This window comes from Vipera berus (assembly GCF_964194415.1).
Source record: "Vipera berus genome assembly, chromosome: 1".
Classification (NCBI taxonomy): domain Eukaryota; kingdom Metazoa; phylum Chordata; class Lepidosauria; order Squamata; family Viperidae; genus Vipera; species Vipera berus.
In genome coordinates, this window is record NC_138202.1 from 85,323,546 (window position 1) to 85,343,491 (window position 19,946).

Below are 19,946 nucleotides of genomic sequence, written 5' to 3' on the forward strand. Positions count from 1 at the left end.
CAAATGATGGGACACTGAGAATTTACATGAGATATTTTCTGCTTGTAGCCCACACACAATTGGAAATCTTCACTATTTCTTGTTTTTTTTCCTTTAAGAATTGTTATTTTCATAAGAACAGTATCACAGATAAAGTTGAGTGGTCTGCATTTAATATTTTGTTTGATCTAATGGTTATTCAATTGCTACATAATTGCAATGTTTATTATGATAATTCCAGTGTATTTATCAAAAATGCTTTTTCTATTTCTTGAAAATGAAGAACAACTGTTGAAGGGAGTCAATCATAAGAATTCTAATATTTGAAATAGTTGTTGGTTGATACTGCCTTGATTTTTTCCCTTCCAACTTTATGTACTCCAGATCCATCCAACTGCCAAATTCTGATTGCAGTTTAGAAAGGCAAAACATTTGTTTAAAAGCCTAATCAGCCTAATTTGGGACAGAAAACTGTCATAAAAATTATCTGTTACTCTTTTTCTTTTAAAATGCTTCATTGGATGAACCCATCAGAGATAAGATTTTAGTGTAACTGAAGAGATGATAACACAAATCTAAAATCATGCGGTAATACAGTATGAATGACTGCTTCCTTGATCAATTCAAAATTGGCTTGGTCTGGCTGGGCAGACTGGGTGGTTTTCAGATTCTCAAAAATAGCTTCGTGCTGCTTTTCCAGTAGAATGAAATAGAGTGTCCTTCAAGCTGAACTTGACTTCTGATGATCCATGTTTGGGGTGTGTATATGTATGTGTTTGTGTTTGTGTGTGTGTGTGTGTGTGTGTGTGTGTGGCAGGAATACAAAAGAAACTTGTGCCTTCTTCCAGATTCTTTTTATTATTTTTTGTATATAGATGCTCAAATCACTCCCAAATTCCAACTGTGGAGAATAGCAAGATTTCACAAATTCATGAACACTAGATTCTTTTCTATAAACCCCAAATACTGGAGCCTTTTTGGAACTGCTGAAACGATTGTGATGCAGACTGGAGTTAGATGATGTTGTATCCCTGCTCCTCTGTTGAGAGAGGGCTGTTTAGTTGACATAGATGGCCAAAATTGAACAGTTCTCTCTCAACAGAGTGGGAGGGATACAACATCATCTATCTTCATTCTACAACACAGTCCTTTCAGCAGTTCCAAGAAGGCTCCACTCCCATTTGCACTACTCAGGTGACCATGAGGCCACAGATAAACCTCCAGGTGGCCTCAACGACTCTCTAAAAGAATGCAAATGACCAGCTGTCTGCAAGGAGTATAAATCCCTCCATTCCCCACCATCCAGTCAGAACTGAAGAAACTTCTTGGATGTGAAGTGAAATGTCTTCAAAGAAAAACAAGAAAGTCCATTTGCCTCATGAAAGATAACTATGACCTGGATGACCGACATTCTCCATAGAAAATAAAATATGTTAATACACAAAAATAAACCAAACATTTATTATTCTAATGTATTTCAAAGATATTGCCAGGATATATTCAGCATTAACTATATGGTGAATTCAGATTGTTTTTAAAGTCCGAATCACACTTGGTTGTGTATTGCAGTTAATAGCACAGGAGGCAATTCCATTATACATAAAGCTTTTCATAGCTCATTTTCTAGATGGAGGGATTTCAGATAAACTTTTCCAATGTGACTGGTAATTACAGATGAGGTTTCTTCTTTCCAGTGAATGAAGTTTGTGTACTGTATTAAGTATGAACTTAATCCTAGAAACCATAATTAAAAGGAGAATTAGCTTTGTCTCAATACAAAATACATAAATTATTAATTTACACACACACACATACACACATTTCTTTATATACATTTATGTATATGAAATACTAACAGATTCCTTTCTTTACTGTTCCTTTGTACTTTTTGCTAACTATCTGTATTGTGACAAAAGCCATGGTGATACTAATAATTATAGATACTATTTTAATTCCACTGAAATGGAATATTTTAACATCCCTTGTTAAAATTGGATTCCAGATATTGTAAGTTATATGGAAGAACATAGAGTTTTTCAAGCCAGTGGTGGGATTCAGCCGGTTCGCACCAGTTCGGCAGAACCAGTAGCTATTTTTTTGTTGTCCAGGCCCAGAATGGACTTCCAGAAGCAGCATCCACACAGAGAACTGGTTGTTCACATATTTGAATCCCACCACTATTTCAAGCTCTTCTCATTCCTCCTCTAAGTCTGTCCACAGCCATTTGTGTCATCTCTGCCTTAATCTATTTTCAATTGCTTATTCTTTACTTACTTTCACAGCAATCTGAATTGATGATGTTTTCTTACCTTTCTTTTTCCTTCAGCATTGTGTCTATCCAGGTAGGCTTGAATGCCTGCACCATAATCGGGATGAACATCAGTAAAGTTTTTCACCTAAATTGGCAAAGGAAGTTGAGATTATTTGTCTATTTTACTAATTCCTGTACTGATGAGAAGTCAGTTGCTATTGGCACAGAGATCTGAAATTTCAACACACCAGGAGTATTTACTTCAAATACTCATATGGCAAATGTACTATTTTTCAGATGAAAAGCTGAAAAATATTTTTATAAGAAAAATACTACTTATCTTTCTATTTATATCTAACAAAGTGGCATAGGCATAGGGACAGGGTACGGGATGGGAGGGGTTGGGATGGGATGGGATGGGATGGGATGGGATGGGATGGGATGGGATGGGATGGGATAGAATAGAATAGAATAGAATAGAATAGAATAGAATAGAATAGAATAGAATAGAATAGAATAGAATAGAATAGAATAGAATAGAATAGAATAGAATAGAATAGACCAGTGTGATTTGGCACACAGGGAATTTGTCTCTGGTGCAGACGTTCTCAGTGTACATGCAAAGCAACAGAATAATAACAATCATAATAATAATACAATAAGAGAGGGTGTAAAGAAGATAATAAGGATAATAATACTGCAGTCATACTACATGCATTATATACATAGACTTGTAAATAGTAAACATATCTACATCTAATTTATCATAAGTGGTTTATTTTTCTACCGCTAGTGAAATATATTCAACACTAAAGTTAATCTGGACTGGAAACTGACAACTTACATTTTTATTAGTTTTCAAATTAAAATGTTGAAAAGTCTCCAATAGAAGAATTGCAAGGATTATTCAGAAGAAAACTTAATTGCGCGCAGTGCACCTTTAGAAGGAGGAATCTTAGAACTGCAGTCCAACTCAATTACTACTGAAGCTATCCCAGAAAGATATCATGGTCGATAGTATTGAAGGCTGCCAAGGGGTCAAACAGAGCAAGACAGATGCACGACCCCCATCCCATTCCCACCGGAGATCATTAAAAAGTGACCAATGCTGTTTCCGTCCCATATCCAGGCCTGAACCTGACTTGGAAGGGTCTAGATCAGGAGTCCCAATCCCTGTTCAGAACTGTGCGGCGCAAGCAGTGCACGAGCATGCACAGCTCCACTTGCACAAGTGGCGAGCGCTCCTGCTCACACTGGAAGATCCATTTGTGCGAGCAGCAGGTGCTTGTGCAGGAAGCTCCATCTGTATGAGCGACAGGCACCCACACCTGCCGTTTGCTCAAATGGAGCTGCACACATAAGCATGCATGCCCACTGTTTCTGCGGAACCATCCTCTCTCACCACCCCTCCACCCCGCTAGTCCACAAAGCCAGAAAGGTAGGAGACGCCTGGTCTAGACAATCCATTTCATCCAGGAGCCTCTGTAGCTGCTCAACCACCTTTCCTGAAAAGGGAACATTGGAGACAGGTCGGAAATTATCTAACAGAGTGGAATCTAGTGATTGCTTTTTAAGAAGAGGGCAGACCACAGCCTCCTTAAAATGCTGGGACACAAACTCCTACCACAGGGAAGCATTAATCACCACCAGAACCCACCCGCAGGTCAACTCCTAAGAAGCTTTTACAAGCCAGGAAGACCATGGATCTAAAATACAGATACTTGCGTTCATATTGCCTAGAATCTTGTGCACATTCTCAGGAGCAACAGGGTTAAGCTGTTCCCAGGTAACTGGGCAATAACCTGCCCCAGCAAGTTTGTCTTCCAAAAATCAGCAAATTTCTCAGCAGACCCCGTCCTCCTCCTTCAGGATGGGATGGCTCAACTTAAAGAGGGTTGCTGACAGATTATCTGCAGTTCACTGATCTTTACAGTTTGGTATCACCAGGCATAAGACTCAGAACCACAAATCTTTCTAGGAAAAGAAACTGGCCAATCAGAATCATTCTCTGGGCTACCCGTGGATTGCTTGATCCATCACATAATAAGTCTTACGTGGAAGAAGCATACTGAATTTTATAAAAATCAACATGGATTTTTCAGCAACATGCTTTCCAAGTATTTTTTAAAGTGTCAACAGCTGTGGTTTAGGTTTTTTTTCCCCTTCAGGAACACACAATATTTAACAGAGTGCAAGAAATATCTATACTTAAAACAAAACAGACTCAACAACCATCCATATTTAAAGAAATATGATATTGCAGAGCATGCATACATCCATAATCCATAACACTAAATTGAAGAGATTTAGTTATAAGTTATATATATATATATATATATATATATATATATATATATATATATATATGTATATGTATATGTATATGTATATGTATATGTATATGTATATGTATATGTATATGTATATGTATATGTATATGTATATGTATATGTATATGTATATGTATATGTGTATATATATATATATATATATATATATATATATATATACATATATATATATTTAACTAATACTATACACACACACAAAACACACAGGTTTGTGTGTGTGTGTGTGTGTGGTGTGTGGAGAGACAGAGCCAGACACACACAAACAAACAGACAGACAGACAGACAGAGAGGCAGAGGGACAGAGAAAGCAAGAGAGTGAGTGAGTGAAAGAGAATGGGTGTCCTTGACTTACAACCACAAGAGCGGGACCAGAAAATTCATCATTAAACAGTGTAGATGTTAACTGGCTTATCATCTGATTCCACCCAATTTTGCCATGGTTGTTCAGCAAATCATCCATGGTCATTAAAGCAAGACATCACACAACCATGACTTGTGACCTCCTGCTAGCTTCCCCACTGATTCCATTTGTCAGAAGACCTCTTCTCAGATTGCAAATGTAATCACGTAGCTGCAGGACTGCCAAGGTCCCAGATCATGGTCATGGGATTCCAGGGATGTTGAGATGTCATAAGCCTGAAGACAGGTCATAGCTCATTTTTTTGCTCCACTGTATAACTTTATTTATTTATTATTTATTATTTATTAATTTAATTTGTATACCGCCCTTCTCCCGAAGGACTCAGGGCGGTGAACAGGGCAATACATAATAAAAAGCAAGATACAAAAATTAAAAAGTAATTAAATAGCAATGCCCGTAATAAATTAATACAGATTAAAAGGTTACGATCAGTTTATAAAACCCGACCCCATCCCATCAGGCCAGGCCAGCTAGTTCAAAGAGGTAGGTTTTAAGATCGCGCCGGAAGGAGCGGAGATCAGGCGCCATCCGGAGCTCAACCGGAAGATGGTTCCATAAATCCGGCGTGCCCACAGAGAACGCCCTCCCCCTGGGGGCCACCAGTCGGCATTCTTTGACCGGTGGCACCCTGAGGAGGCCCTCTCTGTGGGAGCGTACTGGGCGGAGGGAAGTTGATGCCGGCTGCAGGTGCTCCCCAAGGTATTCCGTACCCATGCCATGTAGGGCTTTGTAATTCATTACTAACACCTTGAATCTCACCCGGAAGACAACTGGAAGCCAATGCAGCTCGCGGAGCAGAGGTGTGACATGGGAGTGTCGGGAAACTCCCAACACAACTCTCGCGGCTGCATTCTGTACCAGACCTCCGAGTGGTCTTCAAGGGTAGCCCCATGTAGAGAGCGTTTCAGTAGTCAAGATGAGAGGTCACGAGTGCGTGAGTGACCGTACGTAGGGCATCCCGGTCTAGATAGGGCCGCAACTGGTGCACCAGGCGAACCTGGGCGAAGGCCCCCCTAGTCACAGCTATTATATGGTCTTCTAGGGAAAGCTGTGAGTCTAGGAGGACTCCCAAGTTGCGAGCCCTATCTACGGGGGGTAATAACTCACCCCCATGGCAAGGGGTGGAATATCCTGGATATCCCAAGATGCCGGTACGCAAAGCCACTCAGTCTTGTCAGGGTTGAGTCGAAGCCTGTTCCTCCCCATCCAGACCCGAACCGCCTCCAGGCAACGGGACATCACGTCGAGGGCATCACTGGGGTGGTTTAGGGTCGAAATGAAAAGCTGGGTATCATCAGCATACTGATGGTACCCAACTCCAAAACCACGAATGATCTCACCCAGCGGTTTCATGTAGATGTTGAACAGGAGAGGCGAGAGGACCGACCCCTGAGGGACTCCACAAACGAGAGGCCTCGAGGTCGACCTCTGCCCCCCTGCCAACACCGACTGCGAACATCCCAGGAGATAGGAGGAGAACCACTGCAAAACCGTGCCTCCCACTCCCAATCCCCTGAGGCGCCGCAGCAGGATACCATGGTCGATGGTATCGAAAGCCGCTGAGAGGTCTAATAGGACTAGGACAGAGGAATATCCCCTGTCCCGAGCCCTCCAGAGATCATTCACCAGCGCGACCAATGCCGTCTCCGTGCTGTACCCGGGCCTGAAACCCGATTGGTACGGGTCTAGATAATCCGCTTCATCCAGAACTAGGGGGAGCTGATGCGCCACCACACTCTCAACAACCTTCGCAAGAAAGCGAAGGTTGGAGACCGGACGAAAGTTATTCAACACAGCTGGGTCCAAGGCAGGCTTCTTGAGGAGAAGTCTCACCACCGCCTCTTTCAAGGCGGCGGGGAAACTACCCTCACTCAAAGAGGCAGATATAACCGCCTGGAACCAGCCTCGTGTCCCCTCCCAGGCTGCATAAACCAGCCAGGAAGGGCACGGGTCCAATAAACATGTGGTGGAGCTCAGCCTCCCCATAATCCTGTCCACTTCCTCCGGAGTTACAGGATCGAACTCCTCCCAGATAACATTGACAAGACCACCCGTGTCCTGATCATCTGACTCTGCCCAGTCGGAGTCCAAACCGGTCCGAATCTGAGCGATTTTGTCCGACAGATGTTGACTAAACTCCTCGGCACGACCCTGCAAGGGTTCCTCACTCACCTCCTGATTAAGGAGGGAGCGGGTCACCCTAAACAGGGCGGCCGGGCGATTATCTGCAGACGCGATGAGGGTAGCGAAGTAATTAGACCTCGCCACCCTCATCGCTGCGAGATAAGACCTAATATGGGTTCTTAGTCGCAATCGGTCAGATTCAGAACTTTAAACAATAATTAAATGAATGGTCATTAAGCGAGGACTACCAAAAGCATCTTTATCCAGAATTGTATGCCAGCAGATGTGTAAGATCAAGAAAAGACATAGCTGCTTTAAGGGGTTATCAACAGATGATATCTGTGTACCCTGCATGCCTCAAATCCAATGTTGCCTCTTCAATTGAAATTGATGTACCACCTTGTGATGTATTACATTGTTACTTACAGCTCTCTTCTGGATGAAAAGCTGAGCATCCTTAAGATGGTTGGCAATGTTCTCACAAAGTCTCATGCGTTCTTCTTCATTCAGTACTTTGACAAAGAAGTCCCGTACCTCAATAAATAGTAAAAGCAAACGTTATGCGTATACCTTCTGCCACCTAACAGAAATCTTCTACAATTCCAATTTCATCAACAATATCAACCTCAGCTATTAAATACACGGGAATAAAGTAATGGCTATTTACCATTATCATGGAATTCTCTCTGCTGTTTGGAATGTGAAAAGTTCTGCCTTCTTTGAACCACCCCCAAATGCTCTAAATAATGCACTGAAAACTGACTGCCTCTTTAGCTAAAGCAACTCTCAGGACCACATCTGTATCAAGCAGCTTAACCTCCTACATCCTCAAATATTCCCTAATTTGCTTTGAAGACATTACAAATGTCTAATAATCAATGTACAATCAGTCACATAACAATCTTTTGAAATTACATCAGGAGCAGAACAGGTGCTTTGAGCCCGTCTAGCACATTTGGCTATCAGGAAATGCCATACAGCATCTGCACGCATAACGCATAACTGCATTTTAGGTTCTTAGCAATCATCTTGCCTTTATGACTTGTTACAGCATCTCACAGTTCTGATTTGTGACAGTGTTTGCTGGTTACTGGCAAAAAACACTCTTTTTTAAAAAATAGGTTCACTTAATAGCTGTGGATTCATTTAATGACCACAATGATTTGTTTAATAACTGTCACAAAAATGTTGTAAAATCGGGGCCCATTCATGAGAGTGCCTTGACTTACGACTGTAAATCCAGTCCCAATTGTATTCGTGAGCCCAGGATTACTTCTAAATATGTTTTATAAATGGGAAGTGGGTGGACATTTTTGAATGATCTGCAGTACAGAGGGCTGGCACATTATAGTAATTTTGGCCAAACCAGGAAAAATAGCTTACTGGACTGACTCCAAGAGACCCAATAATCTCACTTTTATACATGGATCCACTTGTGATGAAAATCGAATAACAAAAGGCGAGAGCAAACAGGAAACCAAAACTTAATTACTTGAGGATAGAATTATTTCAAGCAAGGGCTCTCAACTTTTTGTTTTAAATTGGGTGCTTGGACGACGTACAAAGAGAATATTGATGATAAATTTACCTTCTAACAAGGAGAGAGAAAAAGAAAAACTATGCCTAGAGACATTTCCAAAATAAAACATAGGTAGTTCTCAATTTACGACCGCAATTGAGCTCAAAATTTAGCATGCTAAGTGAGATGGTTGTTAAGTGAATTTTGCCCACCATTTCTTGCCATATTTGCTAAATGAATCACTGCAGTTGTTAAGTTAGAAACAAAGTTGTTAAGTGAATCTAGCTTCCCCATTGTCTTTGCTGGTCAGAAGCTTGCAAATGTTGATCATATGACCCGGGGACACTGCAGCTGTCATAAATATGAACCAGTTGCCAAGCATCCAAATGTTGATTGTACGTGATTATGGTATGCTGCAATGGTCGTAAATATGGAAAATGGTCATAAGTCACTTTTTTCAGTGCCATTGTAACTTTGAATGGTCACTAAATGAACAGTTGCAAGTTGAAGACCACCTGTAACAGGGCATTTCTAGTTTATTTACTTGAGAGACGTTATCCTCAACTGAACTATTAAAACGTTGTACATCTCCTGAGATAAATACACAGCTCTCCTTGAAAGTAGGCTGTTCCTCTGGGCCACTAAAACTATTTGGGTAATAGTTTGGAGCACCACCTAAGGGGAAAAAAATACAATATATTAGAAGCAGGACAAAAGCAGCAAATAATGCAGGAGGATTAGCTCTGCAAGCATATCACCCATGCCTTACAGTTAAAATTTTGTTTTTTCAAGCTAATGGAATTTCTACAATCCCTTTTCAGAGAACTGGATTCCTTCAGACTAAGGCTATTCTTAGCTGCTTCCAATTCCCAAACCAAACCAACAAAAAACTATTTAGGGCTTTGATTCTCTGTTCCTGTAATTATCTTGATAATGTAAGAAAAAAAAGCTTGAAGGTAAAATTACTGTACATATATTTGTAATATTAATTGACTCACAACCATATTGTAATGGCTATTAAAAATATTGTAATATTTTGGGTCTATTCATTTGCTTCAGTAGTAATAAAAATAATGAATTCATTTATGATGCTAAATTTTGGCTCGCTTTAGAATCGCTTGTGGGGTAAACATCAATGAATGTCTCAGATAAATGCTAAATCGGAGGTGGGGAGGCTGGAGGCTCTGAAACCTCTTCTGACGTTCTCTGCCTTTGACATATAACCTTATTTCAGTTATATAACAGTTGAGATGAAAAGCACGTAACTGCAGTGTAAGCCTAAACTTTTTAAACTTCAGTACCCACCCACTCTGCTCCCCCAAAATGTGCATGTATCTACTGTATATGTGTGGGTCCACGCCCATATGGCTGGATGAGAGAGGGAGGGAGAGACAGACAGACAGACAGACAGACAGACAGACAGACAGACAGACAGACAGATCCATCAATGGTGCTGGACTCTAACCCACCAAAAGTGTTTTTGTCATGTAATTTTTGAATTCTTGAATGAGAACCCATTCTTGTATTTCAACTCTAGGATAAGTCTGACATCTCAGAAATTTCTTTTTAAAATGTTACCACTTTAGCAGGCAGTCCTCAACTTACCACTGGTTGTTTAACAATCATTCGAAGTTACAACAGCTGTGGAAAAGATGTTTTGCAGCCTACAAAGACTTTCAGCCACTGTAAAATGTTGTGCCATTTCCCCCCCTCCCCCGTTATCTCGATCTGGGTGCTTGGCAACCTGTTTACCCTAACAGTTGCCAAGCCCCTTGCAATCATGTCACCACCATTTGTAAACCTCTCCTGTTGGCTTCCCCGGAAGGTCAATGGGGAAACCGGTAGGGAAGGTTGCAAGCTGCTGCCACCTGCTGACAGGACTCCCTTCGCCAGAGTGCAAAACTCAGATTTTGAAGTTCATATAATATGCTTAACCAAACTTTCTACATTCTAGTATACTTCAGGAATCTCTAACCTTCTTGAAACAATAGATACATTTGAATTTTTGAAAGCATAACAGAAATTTGTTAAAATGGTTGTTTAAGTATGATCATAAAACATGTTTTAAAAGCCTCTATAAAGTGTAAAGCAGTGCTGGAAAAAAGAACCATGTTTTCTTTGCAAGATACTAGCTTTCCATTATCTCTTATTTGTGTCCACATAAAATAAATATATGTGTTATGACCCAGACGGTCAAGGCAAGGAAGGCCTCTAGAGAGTCCTTTATTTTGTTCAACAAATGTTCCAGCAAAGGGCCCTCCAACAACCAGTAAGGCTCCACCCCCATGCTACCCTGGAGGCAGCCACCCTCAGTCCCCCAAACAGCCCCTATAGTACAAATAAAGCCCACAGAGTAGGAGCACGCTCACAGGGCAAGGTCCAAGGTTCAAAGTCCAGTCCACAAGGAAGAGTCCAGGCACAAGACGATGGCAGTCCTCAGGGCAAAGAAAAGATCCAAGGCAAGAAGCAGTTCCAAAGCCTAATGAAGCAAAGGCCAAAGCAGTCCACAAGAGAAGGGCTAGGTCCAAGACAAAAAGGCAAAGAGCAATCTTCCAAGTGAGGCAAGGCAAACTGCAACAGGTATGAGTCGAAGCCAGGGGAGTGTAAGCCAAAGCAAACAATTGTTCCTGGCAAGAACTAACCCCCCATGGCTTCTCCTCAAGTTACTCCCCTCCAGGTCTTCCTTGTGAGGAGGTGGTGAGGCAATCTCCTCCTGAGTTGCCTTGCAGCCCTTCTCTGGGCTTGCCTACACTCCACTCTCCTTGCCCTTGGATTGAGTGGAGGAGGCAACTGTTCCTCATCAGAGGAGAACTGCTGCCTATCAGCACCACCACCGGTTAGCAGCCAATCCTCCCCTGTGTCTGTGCAAGCAGGCAACTGTCCGTCTGGTTGACCACCTCCCCCAACCCCTGAGAGGCCCAGGACAGCATTTTCTTTGACAGCCTCTGATCTCTCCAAACATGCCAAAGGAGAAGTGCCATCCCTGTCGGATGGTCCCAGTTCCAATTCCTCCTCCTTCTTTGAACTGGGCTCCGATGGGGCCATGGCGGTATGTTAGACACAAAGTTAAGCTGTGGTGTCAATGTAAATGAAGAAAAAAGCAGCTGCAAATGTTACTCTAAATTACCGGCATAGCCTAGCTTCCAAATGTTATTTTCAGATTTACCCTGGTTGTCAGAAACACACATAGGTCCATCTCTCTGATAATTGGCCACCCTAGTTCGGTATGGACAATTTACAGGAATCTGAAGGTAGTTGGGTCCCAGACGGTGTCCATGGGTATCTCGATATGACAAAAGACGACCCTAGAAAAATATATCACAGAGGTAAAAGTGAGGAAGCGGACAGTTCCCCCCCCCCCCCGGTTTTTCTCATCACTGCCTGTATCATCACTGCTTTTGAAAGACTATTGCTGATCCTACTCTACAGGAAGGAAAAATCTTGATTTCAGAGGACCCAAAAACATGGCCCAGAAGCAAACCTGTAGATTCAGGTCAAGAGTATCTATTTAATATAGCAGAAAGTGGGAACAAAATTAGAAGCAAGTCTTTGATGCTTTCTTTAGTATCCCTCAGACTCTTTCTTTTCTTTAAGTACTTTATAATCTAAATCCTTTAATTAATGGTGTAATTAAATAAGAAATCTACAATCTTTCATCTCAGTAACTATATCTGGAATGAGGATCTTATGCTAACCAAACAACTTCCTTGTGTCAAGCTCTGCTAATACCTGAGGTGCAAATAATGAATGGTGTTCTTTTTACCAATTGCTTTTATATTCAGAGGTGGGAACAAACATCCCAACACACCACAAAAATAAAAAGCATGGGATAAAGAACAAAACTTCTAATACCAAACAGACTGATGTTAACATGTTTTCATTTTTGTAAAAATAACCTTATTGAGAAACTGAGTTCCTAGTCTCGCAATTAAATGAATAGGTGAAAAAAAATCTATTCTGGTTACCTGTAACATTTTATCAGGGCTAGGTTCAATTCCTGGAGGCATGTTGCTTGGATCAAAGGCCAGTTGTTCCACTTCAGCAAAATAATTGACGGGATTTTGGTTTAAGACAATTTTTCCCACAGGAATGAGAGGATAATCTTTGTGAGGCCAAACCTAGAAAATATGACCAAGATGTTTTATTTTTATATCTAGCTTGGACTTGCACAATATAGAAATGTATTTTTCTACTCTGTGCTGTATACAGGAGAAAAGGTCACAAAAAATACTCACCTTTGTTACATCAAAAGGATTAAATGGAAACAATTCAGCTTGTTCAAATGTCATAATTTGAATATAGAAAGTCCAAGAGGGGAAATTTCCATTAGCAATTGCATTGTAAAGATCACGCAGGCCATAATCCGGATCTTCGGAAGCCAATCTTTCTGCATCTTTGACAGGGAGGTTTTTAATTCCTTGATCAGTCTAAAAATATTGAAGTGCAATGTTAATTAGTAATTTGCTAGCAAAAATTACTAAATGTAATTATAAATCTATGTCCAAAGATACATTGTGAAATTATGTGTGCAGTACTATGCGTGGAAGGAGTAAACAACAATTACTAAATGTAAAAATATTTATTCTTAATACACGCCTCAACCGATTAGGTCATCATCACAAGCAGTGTGGTGGCCTAATGATGAAGACTCTCGCCCAGCACTCAGAAGGTTGAGAGTTCAATCCTAGGTAATGGCAGATGTCTCTCTCTTTAGGGCATAAAGAAAAAATGTCTGCTGCCAACTCCATATAGGAGTCAGGAAGGACAGTAAATGCTCAGCTCCATCCATTCATCCCGACCAGTAGCAGCAATCTGTGTTAAAACAGAATTCAGTTTAAAAATGAAAATGTGCTGTTAGAGAATGTTTATAAAGCTGCTATACAAGAAATAAATCTAGGTCCAAGGATGTATTGTGAAATTATATGTAGGAAAAACAGTATTATGGATGGAAAGGGTAAAATTTTCCAATGTTATAAAGGAAAATAGAAGATTTTTGCTAAAAATAATATTGTTATTATTTAAAAATAAGAACGGATATTAATGCAATTGGCTTTGCCAAGAAATTAAGTGTAGACAACATTGTAGACAAAAAGGTTTGTCAGCTCGCTGGTACTGTGTCCAATGTTTTTAAATAATAAATTTAATAAAATTTAAAAAAAAAAAAGAAATTAAGTGCATGGCTGATAAAAATTGAAAGAAATAAGTTACATGGAATCATATGGAGCAGTCAGGGACAGACTTTTGATGGCTCAACATTGAAGAGAAAATAGTAACAGTAGGCCATATTTACCTTTACATGAAATTTGCAGTATACTGCATTGTCATAAGCATTGACTAGCTTAAAAGTATGTGACCCATAGCCATTCATGTGGCGATGCCCATCTGGAATGCCACGATCGCTGAACAGGATTGATACCTAAATGAGCCGAAACAATGTACATAGCCATCTTTAATGAGAACACAGAGGTCGGATTCCATTGAACAGCTGTCTCTTCCTGCATAAACTGTGTATTCCAATTGTATTCTATACTTCATGCATATTCCCATCCAGCCCTGCCCAATATCTAGAATGTCACATTGCAGTTTCATGACATTCATTCAAGAAACAAGAATAATTAATGCTCCTTTTAGAGAATGCCTTGTTTCCTTTTAGCATATTCAGAGGAAAAACAGTGTCTGCATCAGCAAGACATTAAGGGAAGAAACAATTAAAAAAATAGTCTTAAACTGGGCTAGCTTTATTTATAAAAAAATCTTTTAGCTGCTTTTTTCTGTTATGAAATTTTTATTGATTTTGCAAATACAAGGTAGCAACAGATAAATAAAAAACAGGTGTTCTGCACCATAATTTATACACACTGTATGCATATTTCTACGTTCATATTTCTACTGGCAAAGACAAACACATGAATTTCAAGAAATTCTAGACACTACCCTATCCTTCCCTTCACGTTTGCAAGAGCAGAACTACAACAAGAAATGGCTTTTTGGCTTTTATCTAAAAAAATGAAGATGCCATAAAAACTAAACCCAATTCTCTTCTCTCTTGATAACTTTTTTTATGATGAGAAATGTAATTTAATATAGCAGCATAACAAGAATCCAGTCTTTAATTTGTATCTCCTGGTCTTTGCCATTTTCTATGAGCTAAAGATGAAGAACAGAGGGCTTAAATGAAACAGACTAAAAGGAGGTAAAATCTTACCTGGTGTAGAGATTCAGGTCGAAGACTCCAGAAGTCCCATGCCATGTTTGGATCTTTCAGATGTGTCTGTGGATTCCTCTTTTGGGTATGGATAAAAGAGGGAAACTAACAGAATACAAAAACAAAGAATTAATTACGTAAAATGAACCTTGGCCCTAACAAGATAGACACTACCGAATCATACCTCCCCAATAAACATTTTGAAGAATCACATCTATAATTTGAAAATATTACTGAACTAGCAAAAAGTAGTTTAACAATAGACAATTTTCTATTTTGGCTGACTTTAAAGACTGCCTGGAAGCTTTAAACTCCTGTAAAATTCTGGTTATTAAAAAAGAGTTAATAATTATTTTTCTGGATACAATTCTAAGTGACAATGTTACCACATAACATATAACAACCTAAGTAATCTGAATGCAGGTTCAATAATGGCATATTTTCCCCCATTTTACCTCGGATATTCAAGATGGGCAAACTGGAATTCCTATTATTTATTTAGCATATGGCATATCATACATGAACTAGCAATATATATTAACATTTCAACTAGATTAGTAGAACCCAATAAAATATAAATGTTAAAAAGATCTATGTTCAAACATCAATGTCTAGGCCACCTAACCATCGAAGCACAGTGTCATTTATATTTAAAAAACAGATACTGGACTGGTAGATGCCCTCAGCTTATAGCCGGTCACAATATGATCTACAGTTTGATGTGAGACCCCAAAGTCACACTGAAGAGATGATGCTATGTAGTAGTGGGATTCAGCCGGTTCGTGCCGGTTTGGCAGAACCGATACCTAATTTTTTGTTGAGTTTGGCGAATTGGTTATGATAAATCTGTGTTTTCCAGAACTTGTCTGGTTTTCGTTCAACTTCCTTCCAGGTGGGGGAAAAAACCCTCCCCAAAAGTCCAAGAGAGGAGCAACGGAAACCAAATGGAGATGAGGTGCCTTCGATTACGTCAGCTGCCTGCCTGCCTCTTCCCTTTTACTCCCCTCCTGAGCCGGACTGCCATGCTACAGAGGATGAGCCTTACCTGGTCCCCCTCCGCCAGGGGGAAGTGACAGTGAAAGGCTCTGCCACCACTGCGCAACAGCCACATCTGCTGCTGGAGGGGCTTTCTTAAGTCCCTGCTGCCTCCTTCTCCTCCAACTCCATGACCAGGGGGCCAAGCCTCCCCTGCTGCCTCCTTCCGCCCACCCTGGTATCCCTCTGCCAGCCCTCCATCACCACCACACTTTCTTGCCGCCCTGCATCGGCCTGTCTCTCCCTTCTCCATTCTGGAAATGGCAGCCCCATTTTCTGCTGCTTTCCTCCCAGCAGAAGGGAGGAAAGGAAATATGCTTTCTATGGAAGGATGCTACGGTAAGCTCCAGGAATGCTGGCTGGTGGCCCCCAGGGGGAGGTCCTTCTCTGTGGGTGCCCCGGACCGGTTGAGCTCCGGACGGTGCCCGATCTTCGCTCCTTCCGTCGCGATCTAAAGACATTCTTATTTGAACAAGCCGGCCTGGCCTGATGGGGGATGGGCGGGTTTTTTTATTGTTATTTTAATATTTGTATTTACTGTTTTTAGTGGGCATATATTTAATCCTTTCTAACTTTTGTATCTCTGTATTTTTTATGCTTGCCCTGTTCACCGCCCTGAGTCCTTCGGGAGAAGGGCGGTATATAAATAAAATTATTATTATTATTATTATCAAGATAACAACTGAGAACCTATAAAATATAAAAGACACTTGTCAGAAGATGTTGCTTTAAATATACACAATCTTCTTTTTATTTACTTTTTAGGTTCCCACAAATCATAAATATTAATTATGTTCCAATTTACCAGCATTGGATCTCTAATGAAGAAGATGGGAGTGTTGTTCCCTACAAGATCCCAATTTCCATCTTCACTATAGAATTTCATTGCAAAGCCTCGAGGATCACGCACTGTGTCAGCTGAGCCAGATTCTCCAGCTTAAAAAAAATAAAAAATTCCCATGATTAAATTCTATGCACACAGTCTAATACCTTGACCAACTTTTTTTATGTATTTACTTACTGTGGCATCTATAATCCATATGGTTGACATTTAAGAGAGAAAGAGCAGAAATAAAATTGGACAGAAGTAATTTAAAGTTCAGAGGATGGCGGAAGGCTAGGAAGAGATGGCTTAAATAAATGGAAAAATTACTTGCAAATTATCTTTTAAATTCAAATAATTTAATGTGTTCAGTGACTACATGTAGAAAAAGCACTTATGAAATACTTGTCAAATTTACATCTTGGTTTCATTGCTTTAAATTTATTGGAGATGCCCATTCAGCAGACTCTGGACAGCTTAGAAAATATAATACTAAATTAAAACAATTAAAAACATAGAATGAAACAAGGCAATACAAATTAAAAACCAATAATTTCAATCAAACTGTCAAATAATGTTATAAAATATATGTCATTATTCTTTCAGATACACGCAGACATAAATATCCTTTAGAGAAAGAATATACTTGTATTTGGGGTGTTCATAAAACTTGCTCAAAAATACACATGCATTGATCCTTTCCTGCAGTAGCCTATTTAATAACATTCTATTAAAAATTTAGAAAAATATAAAGAATCAACATTTCATATTGAAGGTGTTATTTATTAAATGACATTGCCCAGTATCAATTAAAAACAGCACATAAATATCCACTGAAATAGATTAAAATGTGTTACACACACATACACATATTCAGTGAAACTCCTTTATATATGAAGTAAATAAATAACATACACTGAAAGTCTACAAGATCCTTACCAACAGTTGAAAACCGAATAGCCATTGGCGTTCTTTTGCCTATGTGCTCAAATATCTTTGCCTTGCAGTATGTGGTGATATCATGAGTCACTTCAAAATAGCCAAATGCTCCTGAAAAATTAAAAGGAGTTACTCTCTTAAAATGAAAAAGATTATTCCAAAGTCCGTAGATTTGGAAAGAATATTAGTTATGGTGGAAGAAATATTATCGGGGGTTCACATGTACACATTTTATGCTTTTTTGGAAATGTTTATTGTTACTGTAAACATAGCAGCTCCCTTTAATGAAGAATCTCTGATTCAACAAAGGATGCTGCTATCAAAAAGGAAGAAATCAACTTTCACTCATTTTGCCTTCTTTTCCCATTCTCATACTAACACTTGATCCTTAGCCATTGCACACAAATGTTTTTTACAGACTGAACAATGGTAATTTCTAAATAGTTTTACCTGTAGCATATCATTCTTAATTAGATTAGATTTGTATGTAGAAAGGGTGTATTACATGCAAAAAAAAAAGATTCTAAATTAAATATGCTTAGATCAATATGAACCTCTGAATGATAAATACATTTCCAGAGCAATAAATGCAAATAATTTTTCCTCTGGACAATACAATATTTCTGGATTTTCTTTTAAAAATTCTGAGAAAATATTATGAGTCAACCAATAGTTGACAAGTAAACTAGGTTAATAGGTGCTCAATACATATGACACAACTAAGCAAGGATTCAGTAGAATAAATCATGATTTATAAATAATGCAGTATTATAGAACAAAGTGGAAAAAATATAAAAAGATCTCTTTTTCCAACATTACAGAAAGTTAATTTGATTCTAATATTTCCTGGTTACTTCTGTTCACAAATCTATGATCCATAAAACAGATTAGTTAATCACAATTTTAATGTTTCAAACTTTTAAAGAAAAAATGTTAAATGTTATTAAATTGTATCAATTAGCAAAATAAGACCAGCAAAGATAAATAAAAGTAAGACAAAAACATAAGTTTAAACTGCCACAAATGGATAGATTATATATAATTCAAATTCCAATGAAGAAAAGCAGTGGCAAAAATAAATATTGCATTGACTAGCGTTCGTTGCCTCTCAGACTACTGTATAAGCATCACAGAAAGATTCCTGAATAAATTGATTAAGAGCATAAGAGGCACAGAAACAATGCAAATTCGAAAACTAACCGGCTCCTTTGGCATGGACAACTCTCTCGGGAATCCTCTCGCGGTCAAAGTGTGCTATTTCATCACCGAAAACCACATCCTGAACCAGAAGTGGGCCTCGTGGACCAACAGTCAGGACATTCAGCTTGTCTCCCACTGGGATTCCTGCTCCTGTGGTTAAGGAATCGGCTTCCTAGGTTCAAAACAAGAATCACAATTATAACAATAAAAACTTCCACAACTTTTTTGTGGTCACTGGAAAGCAATCCCAGGTTAATTTGACAAACAAAATCTGTCTGTCTGTCATCTGTAGCTTCAGGAAAATTGGAGACATTAATTCATAATATAAATTAAGAGATTAGCTATATATCAAGAAAATTTAAAGTTGGCTAGTGGTAAAACACAGAAGAAGTGTCTGGTGCAAGAAAGCATAAGCCAGGAGATAGTTCAAAAGCACTGAGAGATTATTCCATGCAATCTATATACAACAATCTGATCTACTAATGGTCAAAGCAAATTGGCGACACATAAGAGTCAATAGACTTCGTAGGTCTCTTCCAGCGGCATAAAGACTCTAGACTGATGTGCTTGACCCCGCCCTGAGGTTCAGCCTGGTCATCTCCTACAAGTAGATGGGTTTCCTATTGAGTGGTATATTTATAGAACTTTTGGTGCCAAAACTTTTCCAAGTATATAAAAGGATATTTGATAAGGGAATCTTATCACCTGAATTTAATCAGGCTTATGTTACAGTTATACCAAAAGCTGGTAAAGATCATATTCAGCATGCTAATGAATCACACCATCTCATTGATTAATGATAATACAAAATTTTAACAGCAGTGTTATAAATAGATTAAAATAAGTGATATGTTTTGTTATTAAAAATGAACAAACAAGATTTACAAAAACTAGCCAAGCACTATATATTAGACTAGTTATATCTAATAGACTTGAATAAAAATAAACGTGTAATGTTATCATTACCTATATGTTGCAAAAGTCTTTGACAAAATACATAAACAGTACAAGTTTGCTGCACTAAAGAGATTGGGATTTCCTTTGGAATTTATAAAATAGATTAAGATATTATATATGTCCCCTACATCCAAAGTGAAGG

The 19,946-nt window shown here is 39.1% G+C and overlaps 2 protein-coding genes across 3 annotated transcripts in view; one reads left to right on the forward strand and one right to left on the reverse strand.

Annotated features, from left to right (window-relative positions):
* The window catches only part of ELF5 (E74 like ETS transcription factor 5), a 55,266-nt gene that overhangs the window by 29,080 nt on the left and 6,240 nt on the right, over positions 1-19,946 (forward strand). The window lies entirely within an intron of this gene.
* The window catches only part of LOC308676117 (catalase-like), a 29,336-nt gene continuing 9,931 nt past the window's right edge, over positions 542-19,946 (reverse strand). Inside the window, exons 2-13 of one of the 2 annotated variants that reach the window (XM_081341853.1) lie at positions 18,848-19,019; positions 17,648-17,758; positions 16,691-16,821; positions 14,851-14,955; positions 13,936-14,061; positions 12,881-13,072; positions 12,611-12,763; positions 11,812-11,950; positions 9,190-9,320; positions 7,553-7,660; positions 2,289-2,375; positions 542-1,713 (exon numbers count right to left, since the gene is read on the reverse strand). In XM_081341853.1, coding sequence (XP_081197979.1) covers positions 1,708-1,713; positions 2,289-2,375; positions 7,553-7,660; positions 9,190-9,320; positions 11,812-11,950; positions 12,611-12,763; positions 12,881-13,072; positions 13,936-14,061; positions 14,851-14,955; positions 16,691-16,821; positions 17,648-17,758; positions 18,848-19,019 — 1,461 coding nt within the window. In that variant the 3' untranslated portion in view covers positions 542-1,707. Of the gene's footprint in view, positions 1,714-2,162; positions 2,376-7,552; positions 7,661-9,189; positions 9,321-11,811; positions 11,951-12,610; positions 12,764-12,880; positions 13,073-13,935; positions 14,062-14,850; positions 14,956-16,690; positions 16,822-17,647; positions 17,759-18,847; positions 19,020-19,946 lie in introns of those variants that run through there. The other variant, XM_081341852.1, reaches the window with a different exon arrangement.